General features: G+C 34.4%; 1 protein-coding gene across 1 annotated transcript in view; it reads left to right on the plus strand.

Annotated features, from left to right (window-relative positions):
* Positions 1-26239, plus strand: part of brp (ELKS/RAB6-interacting/CAST family member bruchpilot) — a 182703-nt gene that overhangs the window by 25997 nt on the left and 130467 nt on the right. The window contains 2 exon segments of the mRNA XM_074180862.1: positions 7812-7961; positions 18577-18832. Of these exon segments, the coding sequence (XP_074036963.1) occupies positions 7812-7961; positions 18577-18832 (406 nt within the window).

Consider the following 26239-nt stretch of genomic DNA (forward strand, 5'->3'; position numbering starts at 1 on the left):
ACTATCTTTTCCTCAGATACATCAAAATAAATCACCCATCAAAAAACAAAAGTGGTTGCACCTACAACAGTTAAAAAGTGTTTTACCAACTGATTGTCACTTATTTTATAATAATTTGCCTCATGAGTAGGTGTGACTTTTTTTGTAAGAACATCGTCCCTCGGTATTGCGCGGGTTTAATTTTCAAAATGAAACAATTTCGCATTGTATAGTATTTCCAATACCAATTGGAACAGCAAAAAATAATATGCCGACATAGACGTCGGCATATTATTTTTCAGTGGTAGTTTTTCAGTCACTTATTTTTACAATCATAGCAATTGACCACCCCATGAAAAAGTTATCTCAACTGAATTTTTCCACCATGGGTAATTATGAAAAACTTCGAAATTCAAGGTAGTTGATTTCCGAGTCGAAAACTCTAAAATACAATGAAAACACAAATAATCACACCGAATCCTCGTCAAACATATATTTACAAAATAATAGAGGCCAACAAAATTGCTAGAAAAATCAAAATTTTTCTTCGCTATATTCGGATGAGGTGGAATCATCATCGGATTGAATAACGATCGGATTTATGGAACTTTGCACATAATATTTGTTCTCTTCTTTTATAACGTGAGCCACACAATTCTTCCACACATCACTATTACCTACCTCATTCACCACTCGTCAAGCACTACAGCATCCAAAGTCGGTGACTGATTACATTTCCGCAAGCTTTCTTTCATTGTGGCCCAAACCATTTCAATTGGATTGAACACACGTAAGAGAATATGACCACGTGTTTCACGCATCGAATCAATAACATACTCTTTTTTGAAATTACGTTGTTTTATGGTCGCCAGTAATACCTTTTTCGCTGGAATCTTTTCAGATATTTACATGTCATGATTTCGCATGAAATCAACAATATCTGCTTTTTTTGTGTTATTGTTTGGTATTGTAGTCAATGACCGAGAATGATACGAAGCGTTGTCCATAACAATAACCGAGTTTGGAGGAATATTTGGAAGAAGCTGCTCACTGAACCAGGTTTCGATTAATGCCGCAGTCATATCTTCGTGGTAATCAGCAGACGAATCTTTTATAGTTTTGGCCAACAGAAGCAGATCGTTAGGTACGAAACTTTCATTCCCAGAATGCAAAATTATAACACGTTTTCCCCTTGAAGAAGGGGTGTATGGGTAGGTGTGTTCAAAGCACAATACTTGGTTTCGTCTACCCAGCCATATTTGACAACATCATCGGTGTCAAACCAAGTTTCATCGAGGTAGATTATATGTCTGCTGGATTCTCGGTAGCTTTTCATTAGCCTCAAATATTCTTGTCGGAGTTGAACAATGCGTGTCGATTCCATTATGACCATCCGTTTGTTCAATTTTTTATATTTGAAACCACAAGACAATAAGACACATCTTAGAGTTTCTAAAGATTTCTAATTGTAATCGGGATAGTCGAGTCATTTATACCCAATCATTTCCAAGGTTGGTACTTCATTTTTTTGGTATATACCATAAATTGTTCTTCTAATCACATCTTTTGTAGCACCATCAACGTTTGCGAATTTTTTATTCCTTTGTTTTCGTTTCATTGCATGGTCAATGACATCCCCTATTTTAATGACTCGAAGAACTGTCGAACGAGATAGTTTCGTTAACTCGCATATTCTATTCACAATAGCATTCTGTGAAGTGTGACAGTTTTCCTTCTTCAAGCATTCATGAATATTTATAATTACTAGCTGAACTTGAACATGTAAGTCTTTATTCTGAGGTCTACAATCGTCACACGTAGACGATTGTAGATACTAACAATCGAAACGTCGTGAACTAACGTGACTTAGAATCTCTACACTTTTTATTTTTATTTTTTTTTTCATTTCTTTATTTTTATTTTGTTTTTTATTTATTCAATTGTTCTATTTTTACTTGTAGTTTATTTCACTATTATTTCATTTCAGGTTTATTTTGCTTAAAATAATTGTTATTTTCAGCATTTTTAATTATTTTTTTTTAGTTGTTTCAGGGATTTCAAATTATTTTATATAGTAGACAATGGAAGTCCAAACTAGTGAAATTCATCATGAATCATTGTCAATCACCTTCAAACAAATGCTGAATTTACCTGTTAAAAGTACTTACTGGGTTGCTCCTATAAAACAGAATTGCAACGCGTCTCCTCGACGCGCGAATTTTCAACCAAGTTGGCGGCATCAAGTAGTAAATATGAGAAAATTAAAGAATGTAATGCAAAAATCAACTTTTTTTCAGAATCATTTTCAATGGATATAACTGATTTTTGTTGATATAAGTGGAGTGGCAACACCGAATACATCATGCGTTTTTCCACCAGGGTTGAACCAACCGCCTGAAAATAAATCGTGAAAATGAATCGAACGAATTAGTGTGAGCTAGACAGAGGACGGTAATTTACTGTTAGCAAGCCAGATTGAATGAAAAAGCTATCAGTAATTATTCTGGCTATGTGTACTCTCCTAACCGACGTTTGTTTTAATCGAGAAATTGGGACGTTCATCAGTTCCATTTTGAGACCAAAATTACTGAAGAAGTCGTGAATTTCAGTGATTTGAACAAAATTGAGTAAGGAATAGAAAATGAAAGAACTTATATTTTTTCAGTTGTATGTACAGTGTGTTGTGTGAACAGAACAGGACCTTATTTGTCCAGTACATTATGTACAAAGTTACAAATTCATCTATTGGAAAAAAATATTCCAGCACGTCAAACTCAGTAAAATGAGTGTACTCTTTGCATTTTGTTTATCAGTTTTACCAAACATATACATCAATCCGCAGGGTGAATATAAATAAAATGAGACAATATGGATTCATAAAAGGATCAAACACAGAAAATGCCATACTTGATTTTCTAGAGCACACAGTAAAAGCCATGGACGAATCCTTGTCTTGCCGTCTTCCTTGATCTTGCCAAAGCTTTCGATACTGTTTTCCATAGCAAACTGCTTGATAAACTGACAAAATGGTATACGCGGCTCAGTACTTGATCTCTTGAGGAATTATTTATCTGAGAGATACCAAGTAGTGAAAATTGGAAAAGAAATTAGCTCAGAGTTGAAGGTAGAAATAGGAGTACAACAAGGAACGGTATTGGGTCCGATATTGTTTCTTGTTTATATAAACAGTATCGCTCAGAATAATGAATTTATAGGATATCTAATATGTTATGCAGATGACACAGCTCTAATTATCACAAGTGAGAATTGGGATGAATTAAATTATAAAGCGGAGTCGGATTTTGAAAGAGTTTTACTATGGTTAAACCACAATTCACTGAGTTTGAACATTAAGAAACCAAACACATAACTTTCTCCCCATCCATAGTTGATCATCGATAAAATACTAAGGTACTATAATAAACCAACACATACGCTGATCTAAGAAATATTTACTCAAGAAAAAACATGATTATTTTGTACAATAGTCTCGCTGAATCAATTATCAGATACTGCATAGTGGTATGAGGTGGTGCTTTCATTACCACATTACAATCTCTACAGACATCATAAAACATCTTGATTAAATCATACTAAAAAAGGTAGATTATTCCCCACTCTTTTACTCTATGAAAATACCAACCTGCTTGATATAAAATGTTAAGTACGCATAAAAAATTCACGGTGAAAAAAATAAGGATAACCAGATCGATTCTCAACAGTAACCTTCAAATTCACTCTTTCAAAAAATGTTTAACACAAAGATCATTTATGTATTTAGGCCCAACATTTTTCAACCTTATACAAATGAAAAAAACGTATATTACCAAACCTCGATAAATTCCGATAGAAGGCCGCGCTTCGCCCTATAGCACTTAATGATTATCAGCGATTGCACGCGATTCGCCTTGTATATATGTTAATGTGTGGATTCAAAATGACGTCACTTTGAATACAATATATAGTGGATGGCTTCTCATTTGGGAGTTAGAAGAAGAACTTGTAATAATGATGCACTAGCAGAAATGGGTAAAGAATATTACTGGAGTATATTCCCAACACCAAACCGTTATTTTAACACCTCGACACGTGTTTTGATCACCAAGTGATCATCTTCAAGAGGAAAATTAATCTTGGTGATCTAAACACGTGTAGAGGTGGTGAAATAACGGTTTGGTGTTGGGAAAAAATTCCAGTAATATTCATTACAACATCAAAGGTTCCAAATAGTACATCACAAGAAATGAGTGAGCTGAAAGAAGAAACTGAAGAGCGTAAAATGAACTTACAGTGGAAATGTTTCCTAAAACAAGCTGAGAAAAATGAATATGACTCACAATAGAGAATTGATTCTAGTAAAAATAATTATAACGAGTAAGTTACTGAAAATCACCATCATTGGTTATAAGTCGGTAACAAGGATTAACTCTGGTACTTGTATAGATCATTGTTTCGTAAAAGATACCTCAAATAACTACAAATACATTTCATTCGTTTTTGAAACAGATATAACTGATCACTTCTCTATTGCACTACAAATCATTTCACCTGAAACAAAGAAAAAATCATTTGATTTATTGAAGTATAAAAAAATTATCGATAACAAAAAACTAAAAGAAAACATTTTCGAGGAAAATTGGCTGGATTCATACTCGACATATGACATTGAACTTGCTACTCAAATATTAATTCAAAAAACCAACAAAATCGTGGAAAAAAGCACAAACACAATTAAAATTAGTAGGAAAAACATGAAAAGGAATCCGTGGAGTACTGATGGTATACTGAAGTCCATTGAAGAGAAAACTGATCTTTATATGACAATGAAAGGCAACCCAACAGAAATGAATAAAATAAAATATAAACAGTACAAAAATAGACTGAAAAAAATAACAGGAAGCCAAAATAAATTTTTATTGAAACAAAATTGAAAATAATAAAGGAGAATTCTCTAAACTGTGGAAAACTATCAATGAAATGACAAATAAAAGGAGTAACAAGATTACCAAAGAAATTCAATTCAATGATGGTTCTATGATTACTGACCAGAAAAAAATTGCTAACAAATTTGTTGAACACTATAGCGAAATTGGTGAAGTATTGGCGGATGAAATACAAAAAAGACCAAATTATAAAAAAATAAAGCAAAAACCAAAATTATGAATTCTTTTTTCCTAGAAAAAACTGAATATGAAGTCTTGCAAGTTATTCAGAACTTGAAGAACAAAAAACCCCCCGGAATTGACACTGTTAGAGCTGAAACTATCAAACTAATAGCAAAAGAACTAGCAGTTCCATTGACATACATAATAAACTGGTCATTCAGTAGCGAAATATGTCCAGCTCCATTCAAGTGTGCTGTTATTTCACCAATATTCAAGTCTGGAAATAAACTCAAAATGAATAACTATCGCCCAATATCCGTAACTACAAACTCTGCGAAAATATTCGAAACCATTTTGAAATTACGCATTGAAAAATACCTAACAAAATATAAAATCTTATCAAACAATCAATTCGGATTTCAAAAAGGAAAATCAACTGAAGATGCAATAACACTCCTTACTAACAAAATCAGTAAATATATAGACAAAAAATCACCATCGCTATGTATATTTGTAGACTTGAAGAAAGCATTTGATACAGTTAGCCATGATCACCTTCTAGAGGTACTTGAGAGTATTGGATTCAGAGGAACATCCCACCAACTCCTCTATAGTTATCTCCATTAAAGGAACCAATGTGTGAAAATCAAAGACACTCTCAGTGAATCTCGAATAGTACAATATGGTGTACCCCAAGGGACAGTTCTGGGTCCAATTCTCTTCAATATCTACCTAAACGATCTTTTCATGCTACATATAGAAGGGGATATAATAAGTTTCGCAGATGACACAGTACAAATCGGAAACGTGGAGCTGTCTGAAAGAAAAAGTTGAAGAAAATTTCAAAGCTATAATTCAGTGGTTTGAAAGTGAACTACTGAGTATTAATATGGCTAAAACATTTAACATTACCTTTACATCTTATGCTAGCCATTTACCAAGTTTTAAATCACTACTTATAAAATATGATAATGTGAATCTCACTATTTCTTCAGTGAATGAAATAAAGTATCTTGGTATATATATAGATGCCCATTTAAAATGAGATGCACATATTGACTTTTTGTTGAAAAAATTGAGTATTGTTACATATAGATTGAAATACATGACATCCTACCTAGATACAGCTCAAATGCTCATGCTATACTATACCTTGTTTGAAACTCACTCCTCCTATGGGATAGTTGCCTGGGGAGCAGCAAGTAATTCTCATATAAAAATCTTAGAACAAATTCAAAAATTAACTGAAAATAATGACAAATAAAAAAATAACTTACCCCACAGGAGCGCTATATAAGGAAACATTGACTTTAGACATAATGCAACTTTACTTCTTCAAAACTGTTATAAGGCAACACAAAAATAAACATGAACTCAGAAAAATTGAACACCATTATGCAACTCGCCACAAAATGAATCCAACCTATGTACCAAAATCAGAGAAAAATACTTTTCAAAAGTGTTATACTTACTTAGCTCCTCGGCTGTATAATTTTATTCCAGCACATATCGAAACTATCTTTGGCATTAATATGTTCAAAAATAAGCTTAAAGCTTGGATCTCAGGTTTGCCTAGAGCACAGATACACCAATATGTTGATGTGAAAAATACATACAATGTATAAATGTTTGTAGAAGATGTATCTGATTAGAGTTATGTAATCTGTAGGTCAACTTCTCCATGGTTTGTTTGTTTTTTTTTTTCATTAAAAAAAAAATAGGGTATTTGTTTGATTGATGTGACTGATGTTCGATGTAATTTACCTATTGGACATGTCGAAGGATTTGTGATGAAACTTGGGTTCAGGTTCCAAACAAATTCATTGGATTTATGTGATGATTGTCAGACCAATGATCACTCATGGTGCAGTTGCCTGGTGGCCGAAGGTTTTACAGAAAACGGCCCAGGCGAAGCTCTCTTACTTTCAGAGACAGGCTTGTCTGGCCAATAGTGGTGCCATCAGTACCACACCGTCAGCGGCCATGGATATCCTTCTAGATCTACCCCCTCTTCACATTTTTCTGGAGAGAGAGGCTTACTCTTGAATCACTCTATCTATTGAAAGAACCCGAAGCAAAATCCGTTCCTTAGTTTTAAAAATCTGAGCATGCATAAAGCCAGACAGCGGAAAGCGACGTTGTGTCATACTATGTAGTTGTACATGAAAGTTAGAACATCATTTCTTTAATTTTGATGGATTCGCCCAATATGGTACTCATAAGAATATTATTACCATTCCTTCACACTTTTATATTCTGTGAAATATATAGTTTATTCAACGTTTGAAATGTTCGAATTACATTTTCTTATTTAGCCTATTACCAAATGTTGTCTGTATTTTGTTTAACAACTTCGACAATAAAGTTATCAGCCTTTTTTCCACGTCAGTTTCAACAACTACAAATTGATTTTTACATCGGCGAAAACTGAATTGATTCTTGTTTCATTTTGAATGAAATAAATTTACATGAATTCACATTTTGGATGATAATAGCAATCTCATTTCCATATTCCTGAAAAATCGTTTTTCTGATTCTGAAAATTCGACCATACTTTTCTCTTGTCTCTCTGTATGATCTTCTTTTCCGATACCAGACAGATCTGTTTCATCAGTGGCACTAGGCTGAATACAAGTCATTCAATTCAATAATGTCACCTCCAAAAGTATGTGGAAAACATTGAGAGCCAACAAATTCTTACCATTCCAAACCATCTCATTGTTTCAGGCCTTCCAATCCGATGTCTGTTCGTTACCAGTCGTTGGACCGAGGCCCCACAATGGATCACGAAAGAGAGTTTTTACCGATAAGAGATAGACGGGATAGATCGCTGGACCGAGGTCTTTACTTCGACGATGAACCACCTTACAGTTCCAGGTAAGAAATGATTGTACCTGAAAATTAAATCTGCTCATACAATGTTTCTAAGAAATAGAGGATGAATATGGGAAAATCAGCAACCACAAGAGATACAAAGTCGATTAAATCATGTAAAGTTGCCTATTTTGAATCTCATTCACATACATTTTATGATCAGGATTATATGTGATACACAAAAAAAACAACTTACAATGGTTGTTTATTTTCTCCGGTCCATATCGAAAATCTGTCAGTCATCTACAGCATTGAAAATGTCAATGATGAAGTTTTTTTTTAATATATCCGTAAATAACGCTAAAAAATTAGTACCAAATTGGCGAATTTTGGTTCCCATCGAATGTCTCCGAAACTAAACGGAATTTTGAAAATTTCCAGACTTCAAGTGAATAATCTCGTAAATGAGCATTTTTTTCAGTTAATCGACTTTTCAGTATCCGTTTTTCCCATTCCGGCCCTCCTCATTTTGGACAAACAACAAATGTTTTCTGTTTAAAAATGAACGCATCATATAAATTCTCATTTATTTTCTTGTGATTGGGTGAAGTGCTGGTTTCAGACACAGTGCATTTCTTTAATCCCCCCCCCCTTTGTATTTTTCGAACAGATGAAACTATCAGGATGACGACTGGGCGCCGAACACAGTAATACACAGTCAATATCTCTACAAATATTTATTATTATCTGTCTCATATTCAATATTGAAGCAGGTTCAGTTTTGTACACGTTTTGCTTCAAATAGCCCCAAAGGTGTCAAATCTGGTGAGCGGGCTGGCCATTCTGTAGGACCTCGACAGTCAATCCAACGACCGGGAAAAGTAGTATCCAAATAGTTTCTTTCTTGTCTGGAGTAATGTGGTGGTGCTCCATCTTGTTGGAATACAATATCCATATCGAATTCATTAGGATTCGCTTCGATGATTTCAGTGATGAAAGGGTCAACAGTTGTTTGCAGCATATTCAAATACAGTTCCCCTGTTAAATTTCGATCAATAAATAGAGGTCCTACAATATGGTTTTCCAATATTCATGCACAAAAAATGTTTTTCCTAGATATTGGGTACTTATGTGTGTTTCCCGGAAAACCTGAGGGTTGGTGTCACTCCAATAACGGCAATTATGTGTGTGAACATTGCCGTTTGAAAAAAATGTACGTTCGTCACTACAACAAATATTGTGGAGATAGGTAGGATGCCTTGCAATGGTTTCCGTCATGATTTCGCGAAATTCTCTTCTTCGAACAGGGTCGTCTTCAGTTAATTGGTGTACCATTTTAATTTTGTATGGATGATACTTATTCTACTTCAAAAGTCTCCACACAGTAGAAGAAGACACGTCACAAACATTCGCGCCGGAATAAATAGACTGTTCAGGATTTACTACCATCTCACCAATTTCTTGTACTTGCTGTTCTTTCGGAAAGTACGGATGACCAGGGGGCTTTTTGTTATGTACACTACCGGTAGTTGTGATTTTGGATACAAGTTTCCTCAAATATTTTCTACAGATAGGACGATTCGGAAAATGTTCATTGAAAATCCTTTCGGTCTCGTGAAAGTTACGTGTTGCACCGTAAACAAAAATCGCTTCTATTTTTTTGCAATGGACGAGAATTAACCATTTTAGATATTGTTGACGTGGTATCTTTCTACTAGTGAGACCGAAAACTGAATGAAATTATTTTAACTGAACAATGATGTTCATTGTCGTACTGACATTTTTGTCGTTTTTATAAACAAAACAAACCTTATCGGGTTGTTGGAATTGCCATATGGCAGATAAAAAGGAATATTTCTAGAAATATCGATATTAATGTGTTTGTATTCAGGAAATTATTGAATGTTTCGCCATTTTGTAGTGGGTGAAGATATTGACTTCATATTCTAGGGTTGTGAAGTATTCGTCAGGAGCTTCAAAATGATGTGTCGCAAGACCCCTCTTTCCGTTCAAAATGAAAGACGGGGACATTAAATTACAATAAATCACAACAAAATTCATATCTGTCGCAACATTCAACATTGGAACTTATCATGTCCATATGATTTTTTTTAAATATCACGAATATCATCCTATTCACATAGCTCGTCGGTGAAAAGGTCCTTGGTACATAATGTAATGTTGAAATATATCTGTTTTAAAATTTCACAACATACTTGGAAAAATTTCGATAGGTTTTTTTCATATAATGCTCCTAAAATATCCTGAATCTCTTCATGAATGGAGTTGACTAGTTTGTATTTTGTTACTTTTTTTTAATGTGTTCAATTATGTTGAATTAGTGAACAACATGTGAATACATTAATTCAATAGGGGGAATGAAAGAAAAGCTGCTGACGATTTCTCTCCTTCCATATTTTACTTATGGTCTCTTTGTTCATTTTGTACCACTCAATAAATATTTCCTATATTTGTCGAATCAAGATTTCTGCCTTATTGTGCAATTTTGCATGATCTTGAGTTCCGAGAGTATAGAGGACATCATTTCTCCAAGAACTCCAATTTTTGATTGAAGCCAGTATTGTTGCTCTGATTGGGGAAATGTCACATCGATAGGCGACCTTGTTATATATGTTACCCACCTTTGGGTACTCGAGGAGTACTCACTGATTCATCATATAGTGGACCACCCAGCCTGGAGCAAACTGGAGCCTGACTATCCCACCCTCAGGCCTGCTCTAACCTGAACTCGCAAATATCAGCCACCGCAAATGTACCCGGACCACCCACCATAATCAAACAACACAACCCAGAATGCATCAAGAATCGTTTAAACCAACCAATTACTTAGATAAGGATAATTAAAGTAGATGGGGATAGATGAGTATATTGGCTTAAAAAAAAAACCAACCAACTCTAACCCTGAAGAGGCATGAGCCTATAGTAGGACTCCCACAAACGATGTTACTAAAAACCCAAGAAACTGACTACTACGTCTATTTTTCCATTATACATCAACGATGAATTGGAGAAAGAATTCCACTATTTTGCTCTAATGATGCGCCAAAATCAGTTGCTGATGCGTATTCTCGTCGATAACTTGAATTATGACGTGGATCTTGAGAAAATATCGACATGTGGCGGCATTAACCATATAGAAATCGATAAAAATCAAAAGCATCCTGAAAAATTGAAATTTTTTATGCTTCATACTATATTTCATGAAGCAGTTCTTGTGGAAAATGAAGAATACACTGTTTCAATGGCACTGTTCAATGGGGAATGTTCCTCCTTATCATGTCAACCTTTTTCTTTAAAAAAGTATTTAAATACTTGAAGAAGAGAAATGAAATAATGCATTCAGCATTTAAAAGAATTCGTTTCTATTTCAACATTTGGCAACATCGGTTATAGCTAATAAAGGACAATGAATCTGTTACCTGTATGAGACAAACAAAGATGATATATTTCAAAGGCGTGCTGTTCTGTTTACTTATGTTCTGAGACATTATGTGACATGAAATTTTGTGCACGTAACCTATCTTCTTCTATATAAATAAATAACAAAACAACTGTTGTTTATGTGGCTTGTGGGGGTGGTATTGAACTATAATTTATATTTTGCCTTAACTGTTGATTTATAAAGTAGAATATCTAGGTACATATAAATTATTTCAACTTGATATAGGCGCTGTTGCCAATATCTCTATTAGAAACAAATCCCTTTTAAAATTAAAACCCAACATTTAAAACATCAATTTGAATACTTTCCGAAGTGAATTTGAAAAACTCGTGAATTGAGGAACATTCCCCATTGAGGCGCTCAGCTTATTGAGGCGCTCAGCTCATTTAAAGACTAGTGGGAAGCTGCCTGAGCGCACTTAAGGAGCTAAGTACCCAAAATAGGGTCACTCTAGCTTGGATACCCGGACGTGATGGTCACAAGAGCAATGAGGAGGCCGATGTTCTAGTCCGTGAAGGCGCATCTAAGGCTATGATCGGTCCAGAACCCGTCTGCTGGGTAGCGAATGCATGTTTAAAGACATCCATAAACTCATGGATGCAAGCCGAATTGATAGATTGGTGAAATAAGTTCCCAGGAATGAGGCAGGCGAAAGAGTTCATAAAGAGACCATCGCCCAGATTCACGGAAGACCTGCTAAACCACAATCGTAAGGTTGTAAGGGTAGTGGTGGGTCTACTAAAGGGTCATAGCCGACTCAGGAAACATGTGGCTCTGACAGAAGAAACCCAATGCAGGTTCTGTCAAGAAGAGGAAGAAACCGCCCTGCATGTGCTCTGTGAATACGAAGCGGCAGCAAGGCTGAGACACGCAAGATGCGGGGAAGAGAAGTCAGAGGCTGCCAGCTACATGAAGGGGTCAGTGTCAAGTGTCAAAGAAATTAAGCTAGACAATGAGCTCTAACAATCAAGAAACATAAAAATAGATCTGAAAAGGTCGCAGTGAATCAGACCATGGGCCAGCTACCCGATAATCTAATATAATCAATGCCACAGAAAAATGAGCCGTTTTCTATTGGGACTTTTGATATAAATGAAGTGAACAACTGCATTTGTCTTCTGTGCACTACATGAAGTTGTTTGGCAATATTTCCGTGGATGTCATCACAGTGCCGCCATATTGAAATTAAAGAACATCACTTGTACCCTACCATTTCAAAAATAATCTCTGTTATATCGTAGAAAAGATAATTATTGACATTTTCATTTCCAGTTGAACCAGAATAGATTTTCAAATGTTTTCCTATTGAAAATGTCCTTGATAAACTAAAACTTTATTTATAAATTGAAATTTCCTACCACAGAAAGAACTGAATGGCACCGTGAACAATGTTTTCTGTGTCACCCGGTATATTATACACGTCCCATTGCTTTCCGTGTATTTGCCCAGCAAATGAAGATTTTCTACATCCTTGATTGAACCCGTCGAGATTTCGTTTCGTTGTTATTCACTTTGTATTCCAATAGTCCCCTAAGAATCGTCCTGAATGCTTTATGTATCTTGCTGGAGATTGAAGTCACGTAAATGGAATATAGAGTAATTTCTGTTGGGTACGTGGGATCAATAATTGATATATTCTCCAAGTGATACAATGAAACAAACAGCTTTGGCATTTACGACTTCTGACTGATCACATTGCTGCTTTATGGTTATTCCAAATTAGGGACTTCGAGAGTATAATCATGAACTTCAATATTGATGATCCAAAGCTTAATTTCTTCCCTTCCAAAGGAGTCATCCAGAATACATCTTCAAAACTTCGGAATTTTAGACATGGTTCTAATTTATATTTACGATGAGTTATTTGTCGTGGATTATAGACAAGTAATCCGCTCGAATACATTCAATAATTGATCAAATATATGAAAGAGTTTTAGAGAGGTGATGAGAAGATGGATTTGCTGCGAAAAAACTTGGATAAAACCACGCATGGGGTAGGATTCCTTGGTGGCCAAACAATCAAACCCAATTTCAACACCTGTGTCAATACTGACCTATATAGGTTTTTCTGTTTGAATGCACCACTTCATGAATGTAATTTTTTTAAGATTCCAGTGTTTCCACCTATATTCTCTTGCTTGTTACCTGCTCTTGCTTTGTTTTGTGTTCCAAAATGTCTTCTTTTGATTTTTACAAAACTTGTTCGTTTCTTTGTTTCTTCGAAGTCTATCAGTCATCAGGTCAAAAAAATTATCGATACTTAGGCTGAAAACTTTTCAGCTCATTATCGATAAACCTGAAATGCGAGACAAATCCAAAAATGTTCAAAAAAAAACTCAAAAAATATATCAATCTTATACCCCGTGCAGAAATAGCCCTTCAACTAATATAATGAGTCAGTATCATGAATTCCAAAATCGTTGCCTCATGTATGTTCATCGTGATATTAAGACTCATTAGTTCTCTATGTGTCCTATACCATGTACATGCAATATGAATTTTATCATGATAATTATTTCTAAATATGTAGTCTAGTATATTGTGTCACTAATAAAGTATGTCTCAATCAACTGTGATCGCTTCCTTATACAATTTTTTATCCCTATATGTGACAATATGGAATACTATATCTCTATTACTGTTTCCCATTACGCCACGTATATTCTTCCCGATTTCACGATCTTCTTGAGTCCTTTATATCGAGTATATGTGCTATCATATGAATTTCATAATGTAAATAAGTTATTCTTAATTTGAATCTACTGTACTATGTCCATTGATCTAAATACCTTAATAATTTGAAATCGTTTCCATACAAACAATTTTCAATTATATATATTATCCTTTCTCACACACAAGCAGTTCACTGCTTCGTAAGTTCTTGTTTAGGTTAGCATTTTCTCTTTATTTACATTATTTTCCTTCTCCCTCCATTTCAAACTATTCATTTCGTATTTGACAGCAGGTAGGTATTGGTTCATTTAGAATACACGTGTATTCTAAATTAATGGCGGCCACTTCCGTGAAAAATTTAAAAAAATGATGAGATATGAAACATTTTCTCTGATAAATATGATGTCATGAATACATTCAATTGTCCAAAAGCCAAAATCAGTGAATTTTCTCTTCAGATTCTCTGTAAAATCGAAATAAAAATTATTTTTACGGTAAATTTATTGTTCAACGGTTTGTAGGTTGGTAATGAATCTAGTTATATCCGTGAAGCAACAACCACTTGTCACTCAGTATCTCGTAAAAAGTCAAAATGAGTGATAACGATCGAGAAATTTGTGATGCCCCACCAGATATTACCAAGCAAGCAAAAATTGCAATCAAGAGAAAAATACAAATGTAATTTCGAAAAGCTTATGAGTTGAAGAGAGAAGAAAAACATTACTTCGTTTTCCGAAAAAGTTCTTCTCGTTTATTTCGAAGATTAAGCAAAAACTTTAAAACCATCGTCATTATGGGCAATTTACTGTATGCTCAAAAGTACCCTGAATATAAAAAAAATGTGGACATCAGCAAATATTCCAAATAACGTTCCTCTCTATAAACCGAAGAAATCGTCGACGCTTACCACTGCACAAATAATCAATTCATTAAGGCAGCTCCAGATGGCAAATATTCGTTTTCGAAGGTAGCACAACTCAGCTTCTTCCTTCTATTAATTTTTATGAACTTTTTGCAACAATTTTTGAAATACTGAGACCCAACAAAAAGGGCAAACTGAATTATTCAACCTCACCAGCCAACAGCCAATTGTATTTCATTTACCAGACGAGACGCCTCTAAAGCAAAGCCCACTTCCGATAATTCTATGAACTATAACAGCCAAGCAAAAGGACTTGAAAGTATTTTACAGACCAAAAAATACCTGTTCGCACTTGTATTTGACATAATTATTTCATTTATAACTCTTTTAATTGATTTATTCACTCACAAAACGAATATCAATTATATTTACTACCCATATCTCAATCAAATCTGTAATCGCCAGAGTCGCTCAGCGGTAAAGCGTGAATATATTATATGTATTTTTCCCATATCCTGTGTTCTAATCCCACGGCTGGATATTTTTTTATGTAAATCATATAATTATATATTAGTGAATTGAAAGGGTTATATTTTTTAGGGGTGATTAATTTTTGGGAAAGAAAAGTTTTTGGTTTTCTACTACTCCATCTTGATACAAAAAAATTAGGATGAGGGAGTCTTCCAAAGAAAGGAAGGAAGTAACTCTATACATGGATGTGTAGATCATGCAAAGAAGTAACTTTCAGACACAAACTGAAAGAAAGTCCTTCTAAAACAGCTACTTTCATATAAAGATTGAATTATACGAAAGAAAAAAAATCTTTCGAAACAAATACTTCTATATGAACACTGAATAATACAGAAGATACTTTTCTCTACTCAGTTTGTATTTCAAACATTCGTTGTGGAATAAAAATCAGATATCATTCACATGAGTTCTACTTTAAATGAATGGTAACAAATTGCACTTACATAGAACACTGCCATCCTCACTGGTATACACCGATGTTTCGCCTTAAGACACTTGCCCTAAGACCAAATTGGATAACATTATAGAAAATAGAATGAAGTGTGTGTAGGAAATATTGTTACCAATTTTTAAATCATTCAATTGAGTTCTGAGTTAATGAATTTATTATTCATAGCCATAATCTCAAACAGATATATTTTACCATTCCTTTCTACGGTCAGTCGTAGAAAAAGTATAGCACGCGCCTCGAGGATGAGACCAATTACGTTCACTCGCGAATTATCGCACTCGGCTAACGCCTCGTGCTAAGAATTTTTCGCTCGTGGATAATGGGCTCCTTATTCCATTCGGTGCGTAATATACTATTAGCCGTTTGTAATTCAGTTGGACAATGATATTCATGTTCTTCATTTCCAATTATTTTCATTTTGATACAATATGATTTTGTTTTGTTGTTACAGTTCATTGAGGAATTCCCTTCTGTCACTAGTTCTGTGACTTCTTCATGGAATTCTTCATATTGATTGTCTTTTCCTTTTTTTTCATTCCCATTTTTCTGAGAGCATTACATTCTAAATTCCTTCAGGTTTATACACCTACTTTTCCTTTCTAGATTACTTTCATGAGAAATTCCAAAACATCTATTGCGAATATATTTTCAAAAAATCCTTTCTACATTAAAATTTGAATGGCACATTATGTAGAAATTTTAATTACGCCACGGATGAAATGAATTTTGCTCCACGGAAAATAATTATTTGTAGCCTATAGTTTCATTTAGCACCAGAATAAAATTTTATCAATTCGCAGACAATGAGCTTATGTGATCGTATTTACAGATTCCGTATGAAAATTAGAAGAAACTATTTTGTATTTTCTGATGACGCCGAGCATCAATGTCAAAGTCTATTAGGATATGCATGCCTCAGACGGTTGAAAAAAGCCTTACAAACTTGATTTACATGTTTTGTGAATCTGAGTTCGGTATAAACCCAAATTTTCCCTTGCCTTCACGAAGGAAAAAAATCCCGCATTGACCTTCTTCTATTTTTCTGCCCGGAAAGCATTAGGTGCAATCCATTGGGTGACTGATGATTGAAGATTTTCATTGATAATTTTTTGACCTCTCTTGATCTCATGGAAACTGAAAGAGGAATATAGTTGAGTTTCATCAGCTTTGTGGTGAATTTTGCATGAATGTACGTATCTATGAGAGTCACTTATGTAAAGGACGAAAAGAAGTGGTCCCAAAACAGAACCCTATGGAACGTTGAGCCCGTTATGATGAATAGTTGTCTGAAAGAGATACTGCGCTCCATGAAAAACAACAAGAGACATTCATTGAAATTGATCTGGTGAATTTTCTGCTAATTCGGGAGTGCCACAAGGCTTCAATCCAGCACTTCTTTTATTTGTTAATGATCTGCCGTCTGTGTTGAAATTTTCGAAATTTTCACTTTTTGCGGATGATCTGAAGATATTCAAACAGGTATAAACAATTAGATTGTGTGTTATTGCAGAAAGATCTGAACAAAATTCATGAAAGGAGCTGCACAAATAAACTTCACTTTAGTTTAGAGAAGTGTTGCATAATATCAATAACTCATCAGAAAGAATCTATTTTCTATCGATATGAAATGGATGGGGAAGTTCTGGAACGGCGACGGAAAGTTAAAGATTTGGGAGTAACATATAATTATAATTTTTCTTTTTCAAATCAGATTCATGATATAGTTGAATCGGAAAATCGTATTTTAAGATTCATAATGAGACAAACAACTTCTTTCACAAACATTGGTATTATCAAAATGCTCTACCATTCTTTTGGACCAAAGCTAGGGTTTGCATGTATAATTTGGAGCGGAGAATATCAATCTACCCTAAAAGAGGTCGAAAAACTACAGAATAAATCTCTCAGGTATCTGTATTTTGAATTTTATCATTTATGGCCTGACTATAGAACAGTAAAATCAACTTAACTTCGAGAAAAATTAAAAATACTGTCTCTGGAAAATTTAGGAAACCTGATGATTATGTTATTTCTTTATAATATTATAAACAATAAAATCAATTCACCATTGATGTTATCCCCGATACCACTTCATGTGCCAGCTCGTCGTACTCGTTCATCTACCATGTTCAATGTACCTTTGGTACTACGTATTACAAATCCCTTTGTAGCCATGCTTCGACTAGCCAATAATGTTTATATAAGCTGAAACTGTATTTAATGCATGTTATGATAATATTAATATTATCTTACGTTAAATATTGCATATGTGTTTTTATCCATGTAATTAGACCTGATTGCTCTGTTTGGATACAAACTATAAAATAAAATGAAATAAAAAAGATAGACAAATTCACTGTTTCGGAAGCCTTGCCGTAATGAAGCAAATTGAGACAAGTTATTTTTTTTTCGTAACATGACTTCAAAATATCATCAGTGATGAGAGTCAGTTCTGTAATTGTACAGCACTGCTGTAGTTGTACAGCACAGGCGAAAACCTGATTGCACGTCAGAAATGAAATTTTTCTCCGTGAAATCTGTTTATTCATGACCATTTATAGTCCGAAAACCGATTGTATCACTATATTTTGCTAGGGGATAACTCTGGCATGTTTCCATATAGAGAATTGAAAATTACAAAAAACTTTTGGGAGATCATAGCACTGAAAAATCTGATGAGTACTCTTTGAATTTCCAGATCAGCTCGTCAATCTCCCACCTCCCACCAACCTTTCATTGGCGAGCTGCAACATCAAAATTCCGATCTTCAACGTGACTTGGCCAACTTGAAAAAGGAACTGGAACTAACCAATCAGAAACTGGGCTCGTCGATGCATTCCATTAAAACCTTCTGGAGTCCGGAGCTGAAGAAAGAGAGGGCACTCAGGAAAGAAGAGTCCGCGAAATACAGCCTTATCAACGACCAGCTCAAGTTACTGAGTAGTGAAAATCAGGTCAGTTCGTTATTTCAGGTTTAGTGGTTTTGTATATATTTGCCTTCAGTGAATCGTGAAACTTTGAGCATGGGGCATTAACCCCATGCCCCAATGGTTCATAGCTTTATACCTCAACGCTCAAAGACACTGGTTGAGGAATAAAAAAGTGTTTTCTTACTGTGTGTACGTTGTAGAACGTAGATAATATAGATTGTTAAAAATGAAACCAATCAATTCGCAAGAAAATGCTTTTATTGGTTCGAAAGAAAGAACCAAGATCGAGAGCTTCGGTTTATTTTTTATAAAATTCTCCTTTCATTTTGTCATACCAGGAAATACATTAATTTCTTTCAGTTACAATGACTTTGCGTAAGATGATTGTTATTTTCGTTTGGATACACTCAGCTTTCATCGGAAGATTTACTGAACATCTTTAGGACTTCCTCCTTTGAATTCGGTGATAGAAATTTTGCTTTGCGTTACTTTTTTGTAATTGATACAGGCATTCTTCATAACAGATACAAAACAATAACTAGGCAGTCATATACCACTTATTTTCTCACTTCAAGCAAAGGCAGCCTTATTTGATCGAAAAAAAAATGAATTGAAATTATTTTAATCAGTGTTATCAATGTGTGCGAAATTCCTCACATTGTGAGTATTTTATACTCATGGGAGTATTTCGTGAGTATTGATTCAAATATCAGGATTTCGATAGTAATCATTTTCTAACACACAAAGAAGAGATAATGAAAAATTATGTTTCATATGAGATTTTTGCTTATGGTCATTGTAGCTCAGAATAAGCAAAGGAAATACAAAATGGAAAAAATACGCCTTTTTGGTGAAATAAAAAAAAACAAGAAAGAAGAAGGAGAAGACAGTTTTTCCATTTAAAATATTTTGATTGGGTTTTTTGATATCTATTTCAATATTTTCAATTGATAATTATTGCAATTGGTATTTGTAATGAAGAATCGGTGACAAAAAAGCTTTTTCGTAAGTTATACATTTATGAGAAAGTTTTATATATTTCTACTTAAAGATAAAGAGTTTTCGGTTTTTTCGTCATATTCCAAAAACTATGGGTTTTACGCATTCACGAAGATGTTCTTGTTTTCTGTTCCATTCATTAGGAATCAAAAATTTAAAAAAATTGATTATCATGTGGGGAATATGTGAGGAATTTCAAATGAAGGCGAGTGATATCTGAAGATATTTTTCTGTACTAGTAAGTATGACAATTTCGTCTTGGTAACATTGACTTCAATCCATTATTATGAATGGTTTTTTATTCCTTTTTCTTGAGCTGCACTTTCGTCATTATATTTGTTTTGTGCATTATCACTTTTCTCTTGTAACACTCGTGTAATACTCGTATAATAATTATCCATAAAAAGTGTCCGTTAAGAGACGAAGAGAAGGAAGTTCGAATATTTGCTCCCCTATTTCGACCCCAGTGTTATTCTCTGAATCTCAAGTTAATTTTGAGTAGAAAATGTATACCTGTGTACATTGTCACCCAACTTGAAGATTCCATTCAGAAACCATATTATGAGAATTTTGAAGGACTTCAAAATAGTACCGTAGTTTTGTTGGTGTATATGGTTTCACTTGGCGATTTATTGAAATCTCCTAATGAATCGATTTCTTGATAATTGCTGTTCGGAGTTTCATTATCATTATCATGCAGAACAGAAACAATTCCAGCTCATTTATTCCCTGATGTTGGTTTCGTAAACAATATTTTTACTTCAGTAATATTCAATTGCAATGTTTTCAGCGAACGAAAAATCCTTCGATTTATTGAATATTAGTTCATATCTAATATTTTCATTTGTCCGTTTTTCTGAGTTTTTGAGATGGGCAAATATTCATTTGATCTATCCACGAATATTAATGATAATTCGAAATCCAATTCGCTGAAGAAGATGATTTGTTGTGCAGTTTCTTCTGTTGAACTGAAGAGTAGTTCAAATATTTAATACAAATTACAAAACTGAACGTATGCATTGTAAAGACAAACACTCTTGAATATATTCACAACAGGTTAATGCATTCAAACTATTCAAACTCTGTTCGATCAACTACATAATTCATAATTACAGACAAAAGCCCAACGACTCTTTCATGTAGAGAACAGCATCCAGCATCCTGCACATGGAAATTGTTTTGTTTTTAGTTCAGTTCTTCATCATCTTCAACTCCACCTTTTACTTTGGGACTTCTTATTCCTGAACGATTTTTCAACAAGTTCATTAGTTGCTGTGATTTTTTCAATAAGTAGCATACTTGTATAACTGATACTACTTGTACATTTCTCAACGCATCTAACCCACTTCATAAAACCTGGGCAAAATTTCTAACATTATCCGCATTTATCATTTCTGCCAGTTACATCCAGATAAGGAATTGATGAACATTGTTTTCCAATTGCAATTTTTGCATTGAATATATGATATAATGAATATGATGAAATATATGATAGTGAGGTTTACAATGAATCAATTATGTCTCTAAAAACTTCTTCCAAATTAATCTAGACAAAAAATAACTGAATAGTTCTTGTTGCTATGATGCGGAACAAACTTTTCAAGTTCTTCACAATCTTCTATTCATTCTAGAATGGAAGTTTCCTTGAGACAACAAAATTTTAAAAAATCTGATTTGATGAATCGCTTGTGATGCTGTTATGTGTTGTTTTGTGACAGCTTCTTTGGGAAATATACGATGGAAATTCTTGATGCCACCACATATCTCTTCCCGAACTTCTTTCCGGAGATGTGCCAAGAGGAATTCGCCCATTTCAATCTCAAATGAGCAATATTATTTTATGACTGCTATTAACTGTATAATAAAAATGTTCCCCATTACCATAATGAAGAGTCAGAATCTGACTTAATATTTCATTAAAATTGAATTCCACTTGAAATAATCTCATTTCGCACCATGAAATAATCTTTTTTTTTGATACTCAACCAATAAATGTTTTAATTTCTCTGTCTGCCATTCACGATGTTCGTAAGGGTTCGGTTTTACTGCTTTTCTTCGGCAACGACGTTCAATTTGTTCAGCGAAAATGGAGCAGTTTCGTTAATTTAATTGTCAGAAAAGGAGGTACGTTGCTATTTATAGCATCCACTACATTATGCCGCAATTGCCATTCAGATACAGGGATTCGACGTGAAGAATTTATAGCTCGGATTTGTGAGTCAAAACAGTATAAGATTAGAATTACCTCTGTGGGATTAAATAATGCTTTATCTTGACAGCTGCGGAGTCTGCGGATGTGGATCTGAGAAGCGATTAAGCCACATAAACAGATACACGTTTTCATTATGGTGATAATTTTGACAATGGTCAATTTTCACACTGGTGACATAGCGAAATAGCATATATTCTTGCAGATAGTGCTTTGCTTTAATGTACCCCCGTTTATTTTTTTAACGGGTCAACTCAAAAATTGAAATTTGGGGTAATGAAATTGATGCATGAAAACTTTATTTTGAAGTGAAACTGATAGATTAAACTTTCAAGATGGCGACTGGGCGTCATCTGGGGAAAAAATTAAAGGGAAAGGGGGGTCTTGTGATACATCTTTTTGAAGCTTCTGATGAGAAATGATTCACAACCCTAGAATATAATGTCAAAATCTTCAACTACCACAAAATGTCGGAACTTTTTATAATTGCCTGAATACAATGACATATGAAGTAATAATCTTGAGGTCAGTTCAGAAGATGCCTGAAATGGTTGCCTTGAACTTCTTGACATATGAACAGCCTATTCGATATTTCACACCGAACATTTTCGAACACAGTAACGTCAATATATCTACAAATATTTATTATTTTCTGCCGTATATCCAATATTGAAGAAGGTTTAGTTTCATACACCATTTGCTTCTAATAGCCCCATAAAAAAAGTCCAAAGGTGTCAAATCTGGCGAGCGGTCTGGCCATTCTGTAGGACCTTGCTGGCTAATCCAACGACCGTGAAAAGTAGTATCCAAATAGTTTCTCACTTGTCTGGAGTAATGTGGTGGTGCTCCATCATGTTGGAATACAATATCCATATCGAATTATGTACACTACTGGTAGTTGTGAATTTGGATACAAGTTCCCTCAAATATTTTATATAGATAGAACGATTCGGAAAACGTTCATTGAAAATGCTTTCAGTCTCGTGACAGTTACGCGTCGCACCGTAAATGATTGTTGACATTGTACCTTTCTACTAGTGAAACCGAAAACTAAATGAGAATATTCTAACTGAACAATGATGTTCATTGTGGAATTGACATTTTTAGTCATTTTTATGAACAAAAAATAACTCAACAAACCTTATCGGGTTGTTGGAATTGCCATATGACAGATAAAAACGAATACTTCTAGAAATATCGGTATTAATGCGTTTGTCTTCAGGAAATTATTAAATGTTCCGCCATTTTGTAGTAGGTGAAGAAGATATTCACTGCATATTTAAGGCATATGAAGTATTCGTCAGGAGCTTCAAAATGATGTGTCACAAAACCTACCTTTCCATTTAATTTTTTTTCCAGATGGCGCCCAGTCGCCATCTTGAAAGTTTCATAAGTCAATTTAACTTAAGTAATTATTTAACTAAAGTATTCATGCAATAATTTCATAATCCCAAATTTCAATGTTTTTTAGTTGACTTGTTCAAAAAATAAAAGGGGAGGACATTAAAGAAATGCACTGTGTGTACAAAAACAAACAATTGAAAATATCATTCGTTAGTTCTATAAGAGAACGGTTTATTCATCATTTCGAAAGAAAATCTAGATTTCAAAAATTACTGTGACCTCATTAGCGTTGAGACTTCTCCCCCCTCTCTTCAAAGCACTTCGGAAGCAAAATCAAAAATATTTTTTTTCATGTTCAACGAAGACTGTGGGTTTTTTTATATTTACTTTCTTTCATGTGTTCTGGAACTCGTGTTTTGAGACACCGTCTGGTTTGACCAACATAGCATATGTGACAGCTTCCACAGTTCAGTTTGGACACTGCATCGGATTGTATGTCTTGTGGTGTTTTCGTTTCGAGAAAAAAAGCTTTTCAACTGTATTTTCATTCAAAAAGGCCACTTTGATTTGTTCGATACTGAGTAGCATTCCAAGTTTATCAGATACATTTTCTACAGATGGAATTTTGTGATATTTGGGTTCTAACCCTGTATTTTGGGAATATAAACTTCTTTCTTCAATTTTCCTAATAAGGGCTCTAGGAAAATTATTTTTTACTAGGTAATTCTCAATTAGTTGGAGAATTCCGTTATGGAATTCAGAATTGGAAATGGCAACTACTCTTGATTTAAAATTCCTTAAAATGTTGATTTTACTGTGAAAGTTTTACTTTGAAAAATAATTTGAAAATCTATCAGAAAAAGTTGTTTATGATTCCAGTCCATCATCAACCTCACCTCCTTAATTAAATTACTCACCTCATCTCACTTTTCGGTGAGAGAACTCATTATTTCTTGTAAAATTGAAACGATAACAATCATAAGTTTTGTGGGAAGTATGTTTATGAAAACTTATTGTAACAGAGCCCTGAAGCAGAATTTAATCAAATTAGGAAAGTTGGCGGGAAAACAATTGTTCCTTTAAGAAAAAAATTGATCCTGTTACTCAACCAACCTTTCTTCAGGAAAATTATTGGTTCACTAAACTAGTTAACTGATAAACTCTTCGTTTTGTAATATGAAAATCTTCTCAATTTTGGAAATAACAAGTTGGAAATGTATCACGCACAGTCAGAATAACAAAAATACAAATATTAGTAACGTCACGGCCATTGTCTTTACTCTACACTTTAAAGAAACATTGGTATTGTCTCAATAGCAATGAATCTTCAAGGAATGAAAATAACTTACTCCCAATACTATATCTAACAGGTTATTCTTTCATTTTCCGACACAAATCAATGATTTTGGGTACTTTCCTCGTGAAAGTTCCCTCTGATTTTAACAGAGTAATTCATGAAAAGGTAAATAATGGGTCATTTGAAATGAAAACTTTGTTACTACTCATAGTTCTCTTGCCACACTTCGATTTCCAGACTCACGAAAGCATGTGCTGCATGTTCTTTCAAACAAGTTTCAATGGGTCGCTTAATCTGACCGCTTAGTCTTAGTCACAATCACCAAAGCTCATTTCATTTTCCAACATCTTGCCTTTAGAGTAACCAAACATTTATTACAGTGAGCAAAAAGTTTTGAATGCTACTTTTACGTTCAACTTTTTTGAACTACGATCTGAACTGTTAGTGTATAACGGTGCATACAGAAGGACAATGAACTTTGAATCCATGTTTTTTTGATAAGTCGAAGATTAACGAAAATTCTTCTCGAATGTACGATTCCTAATTACCTCTTCTACTATATTTAAAAAATACCCGGACATAGGTGAAAGCCAAGGGCCGTAACTTTGTTCACGAAACCGTACTTTTCTTTACTCTAGTGGACGTAACGAGTCTATGGACAGGAAAGTACACACCTGACATATTATGTTGTGGACAATGATGTGAGCTATCAAGAGTATATGTTAGTACTGGTATGCTTCCTCTATCTAGAAATTTTCCTCCTGAATCCATCTTTTTATTCTCGTGCGAATTCTACATTTCACTTGGCAAATTCTCGCACATTTTAAATATTCTGTTATTCAGTATGTTTCAATTTCGAATCTATTTGTGAACATTTAGGTTTATATAGTCATCCACTTTGTAAATGGAAAAATCTGAACTTTCACGGCCGGTGATAACTGTATGAAGACAATTTTACGGGTTTTCCGGCCGCTACGGTAGACATTTTAAAATTTTAAAAGGCGATGTGGCAATACCCGTGCTGGTGCTCTGGTTCTTGTTCCTGTTGTATCCAACGCATTAACTACTATTTCCGCCCCCCCATGCCCCCTCCCGGGTTGAGTGCCCTGAAGTAGGAGCTTCCCCCCCATTTGTTAGAAGGAGAACCTACTACCCCACTTCTTCCACCCCCGCTCTCCGAGCGGTCCTCAACTTACTGATGGGCACTTCAGCAAGATTGACATCTATCCTCATTTTGGTAGAAAGTCAGCCTTTAGGTACTTTTACCTTCTTATACTATTTCCGTACTGGGCACGGTATTGATTGTATTACCTGTTCATATTCGCGTACCTCTAAGGACAGGTAGACAGATTTCATCAATATTCATTGTATCTTCTTTTCCATGAAATAATCCCTATGCTTTTGAATCTCTTTTGCCTCTCTATGTATCCTTGGGTAGTAATTTTGGGTACTGTCGAGTATTACTGTGTCTTCTAATGAGATCATGTGGGTACCTTTTTTGTTGAGATCATGTTCAGCCACAGTCGGTTTGTCCGAGGCGACAGTTTCTCTTGTGATCGGAGAGACGGGTCTCTAATACTTC

This window comes from Leptinotarsa decemlineata, unplaced genomic scaffold, assembly GCF_025532065.1.
Source record: "Leptinotarsa decemlineata unplaced genomic scaffold, Ldec_3_MD MMD2_tig00026307_RagTag_RagTag, whole genome shotgun sequence".
NCBI classification, from domain to species: Eukaryota; Metazoa; Arthropoda; class Insecta; order Coleoptera; family Chrysomelidae; genus Leptinotarsa; species Leptinotarsa decemlineata.